Genomic DNA, 16,707 nt, shown 5'->3' with positions numbered 1-16,707 from the left:
TGGAGGCTTGGGGTGCTAACTGTTCCCTACCTAGGAAAGGACAGTTGTTGAATTCCTCACCTCCATGCAGGAGCAGAGACTGGAAGAGCTGCAGAATCTTGGCTGGAAAAGCTCCACCACCACCCCTGCTTCCCCACCCATCACCAGGGTGACAGCAGAACCTCTTTGAGGGACAGCAAAGGGTGCTGGGACCCCACTGAGTTCCTCGGCCACCTTCACCCTGAAGCACACCCCCTACTTCCCACTGAGGCCCTTCCTCTCCCCTCCATGGCACACTCCAGGCGGTGCCCTAGCTGCCTGGCTCCTGCCCAGCCTAGCTGGGTCTGGCTGGGCCCATGCCTTCTCAGGAATTGCCTCAGGGGGCCTCCTGTCCTCGAGTCCCAATTCCAGCCACCCCAATCAATCACTAACTGGCTTTCCCACAGTCTCTGCTGGCCCCCGCTCAGGGTCCGTCAGTCAAGGCCCACTTCACTGTGTGCTCTGTTGGGCCCTGCCTCCAACCCACTAAGACGATTGCGAAGAGGAAACAACAGTCTGGATATGCCAAGGGTGGGGCTTCTGCAGCTCTGCGGGACAGGGTGTCCTGATGGGACTTGGGCATCTCTCAGAAAGCTGTTGATTCTTGAGCAGCTTCCTCCTGCCCATTCTACATGGGGCCCAGTACTGGGCAGTGGGAAATGACCAAACTTTCTTCTCCAACCACCATTTCCCCTTACCCCATCCCAGTTTTCTGCTGTCAGTCATCACACACACACACACACACACACACACACACACACACTGATCACTCTGCCAACCGCAGAGCCCCTCCTTGCAGAACCAGAAGCTAGAGAGGGGAAGCAACTCGCCTGAGAAGCCAAAGAGGGGCCTGGTCATACACGCACATGCACACACCAGACAGGCTCCATCCACGGCTCCCCCCCCCCGACCCCACCATGTAACCCAGCTGCCGGAGCAGGCTCTTACCAAGATGACAGCAGCCACTGCCCCTGCCTCCTTGTCCACCAGTGGTATGATCAGCACTGAGGAGGAGAGGGCAATGAGGTGATCCTGCAGGGCCAGTGAGGCTCAGGGCTACTGAGCAGGGACCCCGGGAGGGAGACAAAGACGCAGACAAAGGCCAGGACAAAGACACAGAGAGCCCCAGAGGCCCAGTGAGACAGAGAGAGGGGTCGTGAGCCAGCCACAAAAACAACCCTAACCATGAACCCTACCTAGAAGGAAACCCCCTCACTTGACAACTGTCTTGTGATCCTCCCAGCAACCCTGGAAGGGAGGGAGACAGGGCTGAGCACCCCTGCTTTATAGATCGGGAAACTGAGGTCCAGAAAGGGGAAGTGACTTGCCCAAGATCACACAGCAAGTCAGGTCTCCTGACTCCCAGTCTTGTGCATTTTCCACATCGAGACAGAGGACAGAGACCTAGAGAGACTGAGACACGAGGCAGAAGAGACGTGGCAGACAGGGGGCATGGGGAGGAAAAGAGAAACAGAGGTGGTGATAGAGAGCGAGACGACAGCAACAGCCCCATCTGACAACAGGCACAAGCACAGGGCAGCCACAGCCCTTGGCCACTGAGCGCTAGTAGGTGCCAGGCCCTTCACATGCATCGTCTTATTTGCTCCTTGAAATGCCCCCTCCAGGTAGGAACTGTTGTCCCATTTTACAATCAAGGAATTGAGGCTCAGGGCGATTAGTAGCATGACAGAGAGGGAATTAGATGGAGGGATTGCTGGAAACACAGAGCAAAAGAAAGGAGAGGATGGGTAGAAGACAGACATGTCCTGGGAGCAGATCCACAGCCCTCCCTGACCCTGCCCAGCTCTCAGCTCTTACCTTGAGTGTCAGGAGCCAGTGGAGCTACCATCCTGGCCAAGGGCTTCCCCGGCAGGTCTGAGGGGCCCAGCCCATTGCAGCTCAGCCGCTTCTGAGAGATCACAGCCTCTCTAAAAAGAAGACATGTCCCACCTCTCAGTTCCTGGATCAAAGAGGAGGGAGACCAGTCTGGGGACACACAGGGAACTGCACCCTACACATGTGAGGATCTGGACAAGTTCACCTGCCTGGTGCTGGACAAAAACCCAGGTGGAAGGTTAGACAGCCACAGCCTGGCTTCTGGTGCTGGCAGACGTGGGAAAGGCATGTGTGTGGAGCCCAGTGCAGACCCCCGGGGGACAAGAGAGCTCAGAAAGCAGCAGCAGGGCTCAGAGTCAGGCCGATGGGGTCAAGTCCTGCCTGTGCTGCTACTTGATCTTAGGCAGGTGATCTCACCTTCCTGAGCTTCCCAGGGATATCAAGGATGGGGAGAGTAGAACCCTCCCAACGCCATTCTTGGAAAACAACTGTAGGGCAAGTATTGGTGCTAAACACCAGAGGGAGACTCGGGAGGTAATCCCCATAGCTAATGCTCATAGGGATTTTCTTCTGCGCCGTGTATGGTCTAAGCAACTTACACAGATTGACTCAGCATTCCTAACAAGTTTACGGGCTACAAATTGTCATCATCTCTGTTTTCAAGTGGAGAAACCAAAGCACAAAGAGGTTATGTAAACTGGGCAAGGTCATGTGGCCAGTAAATGCCAGATTTTGAACTCAAGCAGTTGGCTCCAGACTAAGGCTTAACCACTATGCTTGAACCATCCCGAAGGCCTGTGGGGTATGAGCCTCGAGCAGGGGACTGGCATAGAGGCGGCACCAAGGCAAGAGAGGTTGGCTGTGGGAATAACGACTTTATCTTTGCCCTACCACACATACCACCCTTCCCCCAGATCCCTGGCTCTTCCTGCTTGATGAAACGCCAGATTTTTCACCAAATGTCACTCCTTGATGATTAATTGTCTTGGGTTCCTCATCTCTCATGCCACCTCCACTTAATTGTGTTTATAGCAACTGTCTGATTGGGACAGGAGAGAAGCTTAAGGGCCTGGCATGCTGGTGTATGCATTTGGAGTCCCTAACAGGAATCAGTGCAGGTCAGATGGGGAAAGGAGCAGGTGGTCTGCAAGTCATTAGATCAGGAGGTCACAAGCACTGTAGAAACTGCGGACCAAAGTTGTGAAGCATCTTGTTCAAGGTCACACAGCACCCAGAACCAGACTTGTTCCCTCCTGGCTCCTTCAACCCGTGCAGCATCCACAAGAACCAGAGCGTCTCCCACCTTCCAACCCTCACACCCTGCACCTTTGAGGCTCCCCGTTCCGGGCTGTCTCGACTGCCTACAGCCAACCCAGGAAGGAACAGAGACCTAGCGGGGCAGGTGGACAACTTGAGCCTGATGACTAAATTGATGAAGGCGGGGCTTCACGGAGGCAGGGCTGACCTTCAGCCAAGCCCCACCCAGCTACTTGGCCTCGGGTTACCTGGTTACCTGGTTATCTGGTTATCTGGAAACCACAAGGTGGCACTGGTTCCCGTGTTGCTGGTCACTCAGCCCTGCAGCTTCCTGGGGACTCCTGACAGTTCCCCCTCCTACCTCTAGACCTGGGCTGCCTTGGCACCCGGAAAAACAGTTCTGTGTTCAGTCTTTCTTCTCTTCTGTACAAAATTCGCTTCTCTATGCTCAGAGCTTGTGATTTCTCCAGCTCTCACTCCTGAGCTCCAGACTCCAGCTCACCGAAGGCCTCCCCTGCATGTCCCTAAGGTGCCCTACAGGCACCTCAGTCTGAACCTATCATCTCTCCCCTGTCAAAGCAGTATAACCATCCACTAGGGGTTGGGAGCTTGCTTGAAAACTGTCCTAGCTCCCTCCCTTTTCCTTACCTCCCCAGCCAATTGGTGAATCACTTCCCACCTTTGTGCACTATTCCCTAGTCCTAAGTCACTGTCTCAATCAAATAGAGACACCTCTCCCCTAAACCTTGCCACAGCCCTCCCCCACCAGCTTCCAGCCTTCATCCGATCTCTTAAACCCATCCTTCATGCATGAGCAAGAAGACAGTGTCTAAACAAAAAATTCAGGGGAAGGGGCCATGGTGGCATATGCCTGGAATTCCAGCACTCAGGAGGCTGAGACAGGAGAATTGTGAGTTGGAAGACAGCCTGGACACAGTAAGTCTCTGTCTCAACAAACAAAACAAAGGAAAATCCTCATGAGAGCATGAGTGCATTCTACATAGAGTCCTCCATTCCACAGGGCCTTTCTGATGAGACTGGGCGCCTTCTGGGTCAGTTCGGTACTGAGGGCAGAGCTGAAGAGGAGTGAGACCCAGGCCTGACTCGGGGAGCCCAGCATCATGTGGAGGCTGACAGACAGATCCACACTTGAGTCAGGAGACAAGGACTCCAGCAAAGGGAGGAAGAGGAGGCCCTAGCCCACTGAGGGGCAGGATGGGACTGGGGTCAGAGAAGGCTTCCTAGAGGAGAGGCCTCATGAGCAGAGTGCTGAAGGACTACTGTCTAGACAGATAGGAAGGGATGTGCAGGCAGAGGGAACTGCAAGCGCAAAGGCTCAATGATGAGAAGAATGCAAATGTGTGGGAAGATCCAGCCACAGGAGGTTGCTGTGCTGGACAGCAGGAGGCAAAGTAGGCAGAGGCCAGGGCCCTAAGGAACTGCTTGACCTCGAGGCCAGTGGGAGCCCTAGGAGGGATTGGAGCTAGGGAAGGTAGCAGCCAAGTTTGATTTCAGACCATCATGCAGGCTACTGGGTAAAGTTCTCACTGGAGAGGAAATCTGGTCACGGTGAAGGCCCCATTGTCTTAGTGGCCCTGGACAAGGAGAGGCCAGGCTGGGAAAGATCACCCTTGACTGGGCCCAGGTCCTCCTCAAGTACTGGGCCCTCCGAAAATCCGCAACTTTCCGAAGGCCTTTGCTCCTTGCTCTGCAGCCTGCCTTCTTCAAGTCCTGCACGGACCACAGCCCCAGGCAGGGCTGTGCCAGGCACTGTCACCTCACCCTGTCCCCAGTACGAGCCCCTTTCCTCAGCTGCACCCTTCCCAGGACAGCTGACCTCCTGGAAGCTTCAGAGAGTCCCACAGACTACAAGAGGGGAGGAGGTGTGCGGCAGGGTCTCCCACCATGAGGGAGGGGCTTTCCTAATGATCAGAGCCCCCATGGCTTGCCCCTTGCCTCAGAACCCTTACTGGCTTCCACCCCAGCTCCTACCTCCCTCCCTCCCCCCGCCACTGCCCCACCTTCTAGGTTGATGCTGGGGGCTGAGGGGGTGGCAATCCACACCCAGGGCCAGCTGTCCAGGCTGAAGGCCAGTGACTCAGCCCTGGGTGCCAGGGTGGTCATGGTCTGCCCTACTGTGAAGACAGATGGGCAAGAGTAGAGGAGGAATGGGTGTGGATTTTTATGAGCTCCATCCCTTTAACAACTATTTGTTTAATGGAAAAAGAATCAAGGGAAAGGCGCGCTATTGCTAAGATCGCCTGGAAAGGGCTGGGTGCCCAGGTCACCCCCCTCTCCAAACCCTTGCATCTCTCCCTGATCCTCATCCCTAATGAGGCCCTTTCTCCTTAAACCTGACCTTTAGCAGCGCGCTCACTGAGCTGCACGCCCCCTAAGCCCCAGCCTGAGTGTCCAAGCCCTGTACTGAGCCCTGTACCCCGCTGGGCTCCATCTCATCTCTGGCACCATCCTCCTCACCGATCCTCAATCCCCCACCCCCCGCCACCACCTCCCTGAGCCTTCGCTCCTTGCTAATCTCCTTGCCTCTCACCGAGCACCCCCTCCCCATCTCCCTGGGCATCCACCTCTCTCTGACCTTTCATCTCTTTCTTGAACACAAATTGTGATCCAGACCAGGAATTAGACTTTTTTATTCTCCTCTGCTATCCCCCCAGAATATGAGAATACAAAGAAGGGAACAGAAAATCTCCTGTGTTCTCCAAGACAAACCACAGTGTCAGACAGATTCTGCAGAGAGAGGAGACCAGGTCAGGCCTGGGGAAGCAATTTCTCAAGGCTGGGCCCTGGGACCCCGGAGGGTAGGGGAGGCAGACACCCAGTCTGGGCTGGGAGAGCAGAGCTCTGGGGTACCTTCCTGAGCTTAGCATTGGGGAATCAGAGGCTTTAGGACGGCGGGAGACACAGTAAGAAGAGAAAAACAGCAGGTTGGGGACTGAAATAGGCTGGGAGATCAGATTGTGGTAGGGGCATCAAGAAGAGAGAGGCGAAGCCTTCCAGGATCCTCTCCGCTCCACCCCCTTGGGCCCCCTAGAATTCAGAACCAGCCTTTGACATCAGAATATCCACCCTTGTCATTTCACAGAAGGGTAGACCAAGGCATAGAGAGGTAAGCATGGGTTTGTTCTGGGATCACAGCTCTCCTCATTCCCAAAGCCCAGGAAACCTTCTTGGACCCACCCCTGGGGAAGCCACTAGGTCCAGATGCCTCTTCTCAAGACTGGCTCTCTCTCAGCGCCAGGGGACCAGGGAGCAGGCTTTTGGAAGTGGCCTCTGGCAGCGCCATGGTGGACGAGGACAGTAGGATTGGCTGAGGTTGAGGTGAGGCTGGGGAAAATCCTATGGAGAGCAAACAGCAGGAGCACCTCCAGAACGCAGAAGAGCCAAGCCTCTCGGGAGATGAAGCAGGCAGGGGAGAGCCTACTGGGTGACGGTGCGGGGCAGGGCAGGTAGGGCTGGGAGACCGAGGGGGCCCCTCACACCTGCTTGTCCCTTCCCAATACCACCCTTGGCCTATTCTCTGCCCCTTCCTTTGGGCTTTATCTGACTCTACAGTCCAGCTTTGATGTCACACCTCTGCTGTTGCCAGCCCCACTAGTGCTCCAGGATTTCCTGGAGAATCCCCCTTTCCTCGGCCCACCCCTCAGCCGACTGGCAGGTGCCTCCACCCTCTGATAGGACGAGAGCCACAGGGTCACCGCCAAAAGAAACCTGTGCCCAGCCCCACCTCTTTCACAGAAAAATGACCGAGTCCAGAAGGAGAGTAATTTTCTCAGTACCCAAGATTAACTCCTGGTTGGACTTGGAAGTGGAGGGCAACTAGCAATCAGAAGCAATGGTGGCGGGCCGTGTGCTATGCACTGGGCACGCGTTATCTCATTAAGCCCACAGGCCCTTTGGGTGGGATACAGCGAGGGAGGGAGGGGTGGGTTACGATGCAGACTTGTCTGACTCCCATCCAGTGCTCATCCCTCTTCCACATATCTAGGTCTCAAGCCCCTACCCTGGGAGTGCCCAAGAGCAGGGCACTCTGCCCCAGCCAGCTCTGGGGCTCTGCAGCCCTTGTGATGGAAGCAAGCTCACCAGCAGACCCCAGATGTCCCATACAGGGGCGGACAGAGATTCCAGAGAGAGTATTGGGCCTGAACATTCACCCTGAGTCCTGTGGGCCCCATCCTGACCCTCTTTTCCCTTCCTTCCTCACTAGCCTGCCCCAGCCCCCTAGAACCTCTGACCTGTACCCAGCAGGCCCTCACCTCCCATGTCTACTGAGCTTTGGGCTAATTGCATTTTCACATTCGCTTTTGATTGCCTTCTTCTTCTTTGTCCAGAAGCGTCATGGGACTGAAGTCCTCCCAGCAAGGCCTTCCTGGCAGAGTTGAGCTGGTAATAAAGTTCTTTAGCATTCAGATGAGAGGGGCTGGTGGCTCCAAGGAGAAAGGGGACATTACAGCATTTTCTTCCCTAAGATTCCACAGGCCTTCCAGCCCTGTCTCATTGCCTTGTAGAAGGAACACGGGGGCCAGAAGGGAGAGGCTGGCTTTGTTTGCATAGTCCTTGAGGGGAGAAGGTACCAGGAGAAGTGGACCCTCCCCCTGCCCCGGGAACTCAGTGGCAGGAAAAGAGGCGAGCAGGCTCTGAGCTGTTGGAGAGGAACCAGCTACTTCCATAGGGAAGCAAGGAGAGAACTCTCCCTAGAACCCAGGGCTCTCGGTGCTGGGGAGGGCAGACTCAGGACCGCAAGACCAGCATCTCCAGACAGAATTATTTCCATGGCTCTGTGAATTGTGAGTGGTTGGTCAACCTCAGGAATAGCTGGAAAAGCCATGTCCTCTCCTCTGAGGGCACAGAGAGCTCTCCTGGGAACAGCCCACTTTGTCCTCAGCTCCCAGCCCAGTGCTCCTGGGCCCCATGATGGCCCTTTGTTCAGTTCTTGGAAAACAATGGTAGGTTCCCGGAGCTGGCCTCCTCTCTACTTTGCTCAATTGCCCTTTGATGCCTTCTCATGGACAAGACCCACTTCTCACTGTCCCCTGAACAGCCAGGAGCAAGGAGACTGTGTCCCAGGTCTGAGATACCAGACCTGGCTCTGCCTCCCGCTGGTATGTGGCCTTGAAGATCTCACAGCATTAGCCCATCTGGAAAGTGAAGAAGCAGAATTCAGTGGGCTCAGAGGTTTCAGGGGACCATAGGGCTCTGAGCCCTCGATCCTAGTCTCTCATTCTGAGACGCTGCCATAATAATGCCAAATAGTGCTCTATGGATCTAGATGGATTTTGTTTGTTTTCCTTTTTCCTGGTACTGGGAACTTGAGCCCAGGGCCTTGTAGATAGTAGATAAGCACTCTAACCACTGAGCTATTCCCTGACCCCTTTTTATTTCTGTTTTCTGATAGAGTCTTGCTAAATTGCTCAGGCTGGCTTCAAATTTCAGATCCTTCTGCCCCAGCTTCCTGAGTAGCTGGGATTACTGGGATCAGGCTTATAGATACTTTACATATATTAAGTGCATTTAATCCTTCATAAACCCTATCATCGTTAGTATCACAATCACAAACAAGAAAAATGGGGCACAGAGAAGTTTCATAATTTGTCCAGATTTACACAGCTAATAAACAGGGAGCTGGGATTGGAACCCAGGCAGCAGGCCTCCAGCACCCTCAACAAGATGCTGCCTCTGATCTCTTGCTCTCAGATTCAGAGGGCTTGCACCATGCACTCCTGCAGGCCCTGCACCCTGTGGTCCCAAGCCCAGCCTCACAGGGGGCTGCCATACCATTCTGGAATTTGACAATAGCCCAGGCCTTCTGAGACTCCACTCAACAGCCACAGAAATTCAGGGCTCTTTGAGAAGAAAATCTACCAGTTGGTACTTTCTCTTGTGCCGCTTCCCCAGCACAAGGAGAGATATTGCTTCTTCCCTTTTATGCTGAGATCAGTAACCTGGCCAAGACATACTCTAGCAGAGACACTGGGGTCAAATTGGAAAGAGAAGCTCAGATCAAGTGAGCCTGGAAGGTGCCCCAGCTCTGAGAATCCTGGCTGTGCAGCTGGACAGTGTGGGTGCAGGGAATGGCTTACCGGACTTTCCCCTCTTGTGGCAGCTCATGGTGGGGGTCCTCGCACACCAGTCGGGACTCCCCATCCAGCAGGTAGGTGTAGACTGTCTCCTATGACAAAAAGGACTCCCTGTGAGACCCCCTAGAGAAGCCTCTCCCGCCCCATCCCAGCCTGTGCGCAAGGGTCTGGAGGGTAGTCATGGGCCCTCAGGAGCAGAGCTCTGGTGCAGGTTTGCGTTTCAACCCCCACAAACTGAGCACCCACCTGCTCTGCTTGCAAGGGGTTCCGGGCAGGTAATCACCCACAAACCTCCCAACTTTCCTTTTCCAAGGTGCTGGGGAAAAGCTTCAAGGCCTTAGGCTTAGGCAAATCACTCCACTGGGGGAAACTCCCCTACCTGACTTCAACCTCTGGCATTCAGCAAACAGTGTATGAGCATCTGCTTTGGGCCATACCGAGGGTGGGGCTTAGAGTGGCCCAGGAGGCTTCCTCATATCTGCGGGGACCCATACTGGTGATCATGACTGGAGCCAAGAGAGGAGCGCAAAGAGGGTACTGTAGCCATCCTCTGTGGAGTCCTGGAGGGCTTCCTGGTGGAAGTGACATCTAAGCTATACTTGAGTGGGAATTAGACTCACTGGGGAGTAGGTGGGTTCCAGAATTGGTTCTCAGGCCAAGTGAGGAATGCCTAGAGGTGGAAAGAGCTCAAAGCATTTAGGGCCTGCCAGTGAGAAGGGCCATGAGGGGCCGGCTAGGCCTAAGGAGGGCTGAACCCAAAGGGTCTTAGAAACAGAGCTGGGGGAGAGAGGGGCGGGCAGGCAGCCGGACAGGAGCCAGTGTGCATTTTGGAAGGATCACTCCCTAGAGAGCAACGCTCTTATTCAAGCTTGTCAAACCTTCAGCTCTACCATCCTCCCTCCCTAAAGCCCAGAGGTGTCCAGGGCCTCTGTTGCAGGCCACGTCTTGGCAGAAGTAATTCCCCTCTCTGACCCTTAGACAAAAAGCCACATTCCTTCCAAGCAGAACCAGTGCCCCTTAGGGGTCCCTGACCTCTGTTCTGCACAGCCTGGCCACACAGTTTTGCTATTTTCTCTACGGGAGGCCAGAGGGGCCACTTCCCTCCTCTCCTCTGCCCTCCCCTCCCCTCCCCACTCCTCTGAGGGCCTTAGGGAGGGAGGGCTTCAGGAGGAGGTGGCACGCTACTAGGTGCTGATGACCCAGCCTCAGTGTGGTCTTGCTCAGCAGAAGCAGTGCCCGTGCCTGTGCCTGTGAGGGGCCACCCTCCTGCCACCCCGCTCCTTGCCCTTGGCCGTCCCCAGCCAGTCCCCGGGAGGTGCCCCAGCACTGTGTCCAGAGACACTAAGCCAGTTCAGTGGTGGCACAAGTGGGAATGACAGGCCTAAAGGGGGTCGGCAGGCGTTCCTAGCAAGGACTGGGGCCTCCTCACCCTCCTGGGGTGAAGGTCGAGGTTTCTGTTCAAGAATAAAGAATTCAGGGGGAGAGATCCCCCCCGCAAATCTACCCTCATGGCATCCAGCACCCGAGGGCCAGGGGTATTTGGGGCAAGTGGGCTTAGAGCTGCCCAGGGCCACGCACACAGCCTTAGCAGAGAGCCTTGAGGGGTGGAGGGGAACAGGTTTTCGTTTCACTTCCGGATGCCGGCATCTCCCACCCCCTCACTTTCAGCCCTCTGGGTTAAAATTAGCCGAGTTTATGGGAGAGGGAGGGAACCATCTCAGACCCATCAGCACATCTGCATGCGGGGCTGGCTGCACAATGGGTGCTGATGAGGAAGCCAGGTGCCAGCAGCTCTCCTCCCTCCTGGCGTGGGGGCCCCCTTCCCAGCTCCCCGCTCCCTGGGCAGAGTGACCTCAGCTCCCTCAGCTCCCTGGGATCCCAGGCCCCCACCCCACAATCTGGCCAGGACTCCCTCAAGTCAGGGCATTCCTAGCTCATTATAGGTCTCTCAGATAGGCCAGGACGCTATTGCCACTGTCCCAGGGTCCCACTGGCTTGGATCACAGTTGTTATCCCAGCCCCGGCACTGGGGCTGGTTATTCCAGTACAGGATGTCTATACCAGCCCAGGGCACCAAGCCAGTCTCCTCCTCCTCCTTGGGCCCAGGGTAGCCTCCAGGTCCTCAGGGAAGGTCCCTGGACAATGACTTGCCAGCTTCCCCTGTCTTCCCTTTCCAGATGTGCCAGATGTTGCCTCAGTCCCATCCCTCTCTGGAAGTATATATTTTTGGGCGCCAGTACACCACCCACTTCCTACCAATTTCACACTCAATAAAGCTCAGTCATTAGCCCTCCTCCTGGGTGCTGAACTTCTAGGAGGTTTCGGGAAGGCAAAGCTGAGGGGAGGGAATGGGGGTGCCTAGGTGCCAAATCCCATTTGTCCCTGTCATGCTGTATGACCTTGGGGGAAGTGCCCTCCCTCTCTGGGCCTCCGGTGGTTCATCCATCATGCAAATTCAGGGACAATGAGTTCTGTTGGAGCGAGAAGGTCCCATCCTGAGTTGGTTGCATATCCGGGCATACAAGCTGCCCTTGGCTGGTGGTTAGACTAAGGGAGAGGACATTCAAGGCCACAGAGACTCAGTTTGGGCATCTCCTCCTCCAGGAAGACTTCCTACTGTTGGTAAAAGGTGAAAGATTTATATGATCTGAAGAGAAACCAGAGTATATAAATATGTCTTTTTTTTTTTTTTTTTTTTTTTGGTTTTGGTTTTTTTCTGGTACCAGGAATCGAACTCACGACCCCTACTGTTGGGTTGGATCAGATCCCATCTGGCAGATACCTGAAGTCCTCTGCTTCTTCTACCTGGCATAAGTGAGACCCTGCTGCTTTGGGCCTCAAGAGCTGGTTTATTTGCCTTTCTGCTAAAGGATGAACAGTGGCCACTGAAGCCAGCTTGGGGAGTGACCTGGGCCAGCTGAAAAGGGACACAAATCCCTCAGCTAGACGCTTGGGGCCCAGGTGGCCATGGTTACCACCCTCTGCCTGTCCCACAATTGCAAATTCATTCATGGTATTGGGATGGAACACAGGGATGCTTAATGACTGCTAAAGGCTACTGCCTCCAGGTGGGACACTTAACCCAACGCAGATTCAGTCATCAAGCCTGAGCCCTCTAACACATCCAAGCCCCGACATCTCGGAAATTCTTCAGACCTACCCTCAACCTCTCCTGCTGCACACATTCCAAAGCCCCCCTGACTCCACCACTGCCTGTTATCCTAGGCGGATCCCTCCCGTTATTGGAGACAGTTTTTCCATTAACAATTAGGAACCTTCTGGCTCAGACACTGCAGGCTTCCTATGCAAATTCATGCTTCCTATGCAAATTCATGCTTCCAGGCTCAGCCGCAGCCCCTAACCCCCAAGCCCTGTCAGGACACAGACCCGGACCCTCTGCTGCCCCTTGGCTTTGAGCGAGGTCCTGTGTAGGGCTGGACTTGCAGGGTGAGGACGGCACCTACCACTCTGGGGAGCACGGCTGAGAGGGCCTCCTTGGCAGCCCGCCGCAGGCCCGCAGTGTCGATGACAGAGCCCAGGGTCAGCAAGGCATCCTGGAAGAGAGAAAAGGGCAGTGAGGGTTTTGGCTGTGTAGGCTAGGGCGGTTGCGTAGCTCAGAGAGCTAAGAACACAAAGCCCCTCTTTCAAGCAAGCCTGAGGCTCCCCAACACTTGAATGCTCAGAACTTCAGACTCAGACAGCATTATGGCCACAGGAAGTCCAAGTCCCCTCATCTCTCATTCAAACTGAGGCTCAGAGAAGGGACAGGGACCTGGCCCAAGTCTCACAGTAAGTTAGGAGGTAAAACCCAGAGTAAAACCCAGTCTTTTGTCCTTTTGTGGAGGACAACCCTGGGGAAGAAGGAAAAACGCAAGCCTTCACGTTAAAATAAACCAGCAAAAATGAGCAAACAGCAAAAACCCACCCAAAACTGAATGCCGGCTTCACTATGTATTAGCCTTGTTGTATGTATTAGCACTATGTATGTGCCTTGGTTGAGTCACTGAGATTCAGTCTTCTATCTGTAAATGGGGGACAAGTGTGGCTTTCACCCTCAAGGGCTGACGTAAAGACAAAATGAAACTGAGCACTAAACAATGAAAATTAAAGGTGCCTCAGACAGTGCCCAGCCAAGACGGTGCTCAGCCGAATGCTTGCTACAGTTGGGACCCTGCATTCTCCCCAGCAGGGAGGGGTCTCGCCCAGTCTCACGTGATAGCCGAGGGGCCAGGGCAGCCTGAACCCCTAGCTGGGCCATCCCAGCAGCCAGAGGAAGGGAAGACTGTCTCACGGAACCAGGCCTTGTCCTTGGAGAGCTGGAACAGAGACAACAAAGGTCCCTGCTTCTCGCTCTGTTAACTCGGCCAGAGCCGTGGGGATCAAAGAGAAAAGTAACGGGACAGGGGATCCAAGGCCAAGGCAAGATCGTGACTCACACCATCCTCTCAGCCATGCTCTCTCCCCAGCCCTTGGAAGTCCTTTCTGATGTCTTCCCTGCGGGATAGCTGCATCTGTGTTCAGAAAGAAAAGTGAGCCTGGTGTAATAGCAGCACACACCTGTAAGGCCAGCACTCAGGAGGCTGAGGCAGGATTTCGAGTTTGAGGCAGGCTGAGCTACATAGCGAGTTCAAATTCGTGTGAAAATGACAGAAGGTTGAGAGTCTTAGTAGACCACAAATTCAACATGTGTGAGCAAAAGTCCATACTGCAAGCATGGATGGTAAAAACAATGCTGAAATTGCAGGCCATATAAACAGAGATCGATTAATCCAAGTAGGGAAGATGCTGGTTCCTCCACTTCTGTCATCTGGCTCAATCATCCTCAGTTCGTTGTTTCCCAGGTAAGGACAAGATGAGCCCCATCCAGAGGATGTGATCCATGTAAGGGGGGAATTGGAAGCCAGGTCTTACATGCGGCTAAAGCTGGATAACCCAGGGCAGCTTAACTTACAGCAGAGCAGACTCAGTGTTGTCGCTCTCCAACTCAAATTCCCAGACATCCAGCGTGTGTCCCCATGGACAGCTTGAGGACCCACAGGGTTACAAAAGAGTGAAGTAGGATTTCATCAATCCAGTGGAATAAAGCACACTCTTCCCAGCACAGCCATGCTACAAAGGCAGAGGCCAGCAGCAGAAAGTAAGGGAGTGAGCTTCCCACCCTGAGGGTGCACAAGAACGGGCCAGATGTCCAATTATTTGAAAGACTGCCACAGGGAGTCCTGCACCGGATCCAGGCTTTCATCCCTGGGTCTTCTTGGCTATAGTTTTCTCCTCCACCACCACCTCTGCTCAATCCAGTGTTCCCAGGACGAGAGGGCAGCAGAGGGCTTTCTCCCCAAATTCCCACTAGCCATGGCATCCCCCCAGCCTCCTTTTGACCCCTCACTGTGCTCCTGGATGAAGATACATCTTGCTTGTGGAGAGATGTCTGCCCTCTGACATCAGAAGCTGCTGATTCCAAACCATACAACTCCCAAACAGAGCGGTTTGTCCCGCGCCCCTTCGGCACTGCACTTCACAGTTCACATATCCAGCCACAGAGTCCACATCCCCACAGACACGCAGCATGCTCCAGACCGCTACACACACACACACACACACACACACACACACACACACACACACACACATTCTCTCTCATAGGTACATGGATTCCCAGGCAAGGACTCCAGCAACACCTGCTCACACAGCATCCACACAGGTAACTGTGGCCTTCAAGGTCAGTGCTGATGGCCAAAGGAGGAGGAAGAGCTGATGTTCCAGGTGATCTCAAAACAATCTCCCAGACCTGGGCTCCCCAAACTGGGGCCCAAGGGCAGCCCCCCCCATGATGGTGCTGGAGCAGACATATTGCTTCCTGGAGGTAGGGTTGTCAAGCTGACCCCTAAAAGGCTCTGCCCTCAGTGACACCTGGCATATGTGTGCTGGGGAAGCTGGGGAAGAGGGCATAAGGCAATGTAGTAAGCCTGATTAGGGGAGAAATTTTTCAAAGCCACAGGTTTCAGAAAGCTCAGTGTCCCCATTTGACAGATGAGGAAACTGAGGCTAAGAGAGAAACAATGATGCATCTGTGTTCAGCCAGCTTGTCAGAACAGAGCCAGATGCAGAACCCAAATCCTTGGATCTCCAGCTCCTGTCTGGCTCCAGCTCAGCACCCATCTCCCACCCCAGGGGGGCTTAGAGAGAACAGCCTGTCCTTTCTTCTGATTGGTGGGCACCGCAACCTGCCCTTTGCATTGATTGGGGGATGCTCTTCACTGTCCTTTACTGGAATTGGTGGCTGCCTGTCTGGCCTTTGTTCTGATTGATCAGTTTTCTGTGACTTTTTAGGCCAAGGGCAAAATAACAACAATGAGGGGGGCAAGATAGGAAAGTTGGAGGCAGTTAGGGCAGCAGCAAGGAGGGGCTTGGAGTAGGCGAAATGCAGACACAGCTAAGGGTCTCTGCTTGGTATCCACCCCTCACCCTCCTCCAAGCCCATTCCCGGAGTAGGGGATGTTGAGTGCAGGAACTGCTGCTAGGATGGGCCGCCTAGGACCTGGCAGACAAAGGGGCCGTCACAGTTTGCTCCTGTTCCACGGATCTTTCCCAGTTCTCAAAGCAACCTCACCTCCTCTGCACCACTCAGAGGAGGAAACAGCTCAAAGTCCAAAGCCCCAAGTTCAGAGGGCAAAGTGGCTGCCTAGTGAAGGGAGGAGAGAGCCGCTGGGGAGCAACTGCAAACAGGAAGTGGAGAAATTCCTGAACTGGAGGCACAGGTAGGGAGCCAGGCTCAAATCTGGGCTAGATCCCCAGGAACCATAAAAGGAGGAGGGAACAGAAAGCAGTTTACACGTGGGACACAAACGCAAAATTGCCATGTGTGCACCTCCACCCATGTCTATGTGCAAACACCCTCACACAAACACGCACACCCAGAGAAATGCAACCACATACCCAGTACACACACAAGCGTTTAGGCATGTGCACACAAAGAGCTCAGAGTGGGGTGAAAGAGGTCACATTTCCTGGCCTTGGAGATTTTTGAACAAACACCAGTGTGAATATCATCATAACAACCAAGTAATTTCCCAGACCCCAGGGGAGAGTCTTTGGTGTATAGAAAAGAACAGAGACTTCCAGTGTTGTCCCGGATTGATGACAGAAGCTCTGTGTGGCCTTAAACACGCCCCTTTCCTCTTCTGAGCCTTGGTTTTCTCATTAGTGAAAGTGGGTCTTTCCAGTTTTGCTGCATATAGTCCTGTGGTTTTTATTTAATTCACTGATGATGGGTGGATGGACAGAGGGTGGGTGGGTGGAGAGGTGCCTGATGGGCAGGTGGCTGGCTGGGTGGACAGTGGATGAGGAAGTGGAAAAATGAGTGAATAGCTGAGATGGGTGGGTGGGTGGTGGGTGGATGGTAGTTAGGTGGGTGGGTAAAGGAATGGACGGATGGAGCTTTCCTGTTCTCCCCGCTGCTCTGTGGTCTGAGGTAGGATCATCAGCACCGTAGACAGCGCCG

At 54.3% G+C, this 16,707-nt stretch overlaps 1 protein-coding gene and 1 long non-coding RNA gene across 3 annotated transcripts in view; one reads left to right on the top strand and one right to left on the bottom strand.

Annotated features, from left to right (window-relative positions):
* Pde2a (phosphodiesterase 2A, cGMP-stimulated) overlaps positions 1-16,707 on the bottom strand; it is a gene marked incomplete at its 5' end in the record, with an annotated part of 61,127 nt that overhangs the window by 16,353 nt on the left and 28,067 nt on the right. Inside the window, 4 exon segments of the mRNA XM_013512066.1 lie at positions 967-1,022; positions 1,837-1,946; positions 9,210-9,298; positions 12,671-12,760. Of these exon segments, the coding sequence (XP_013367520.1) occupies positions 967-1,022; positions 1,837-1,946; positions 9,210-9,298; positions 12,671-12,760 (345 nt within the window).
* On the top strand, positions 6,246-7,750 carry LOC102023460. Of its 2 annotated transcripts, XR_001233177.1 has the most exons (3): positions 6,246-6,450; positions 7,461-7,515; positions 7,599-7,750. It is a non-coding gene; the product is annotated as an uncharacterized LOC102023460 (long non-coding RNA). The 2 variants fall into 2 exon arrangements; XR_001233176.1 differs by lacking the exon at positions 7,599-7,750 and having other exon boundaries at positions 7,461-7,538.

This window comes from Chinchilla lanigera, unplaced genomic scaffold (assembly GCF_000276665.1).
Source record: "Chinchilla lanigera isolate Chin_1 unplaced genomic scaffold, ChiLan1.0 scaffold00013, whole genome shotgun sequence".
Taxonomy (NCBI): Eukaryota; Metazoa; Chordata; class Mammalia; order Rodentia; family Chinchillidae; genus Chinchilla; species Chinchilla lanigera.
The sequence above is the reverse complement of the archived record's forward strand: the minus strand, read 5'-3'. Positions and strand labels throughout refer to the sequence as shown.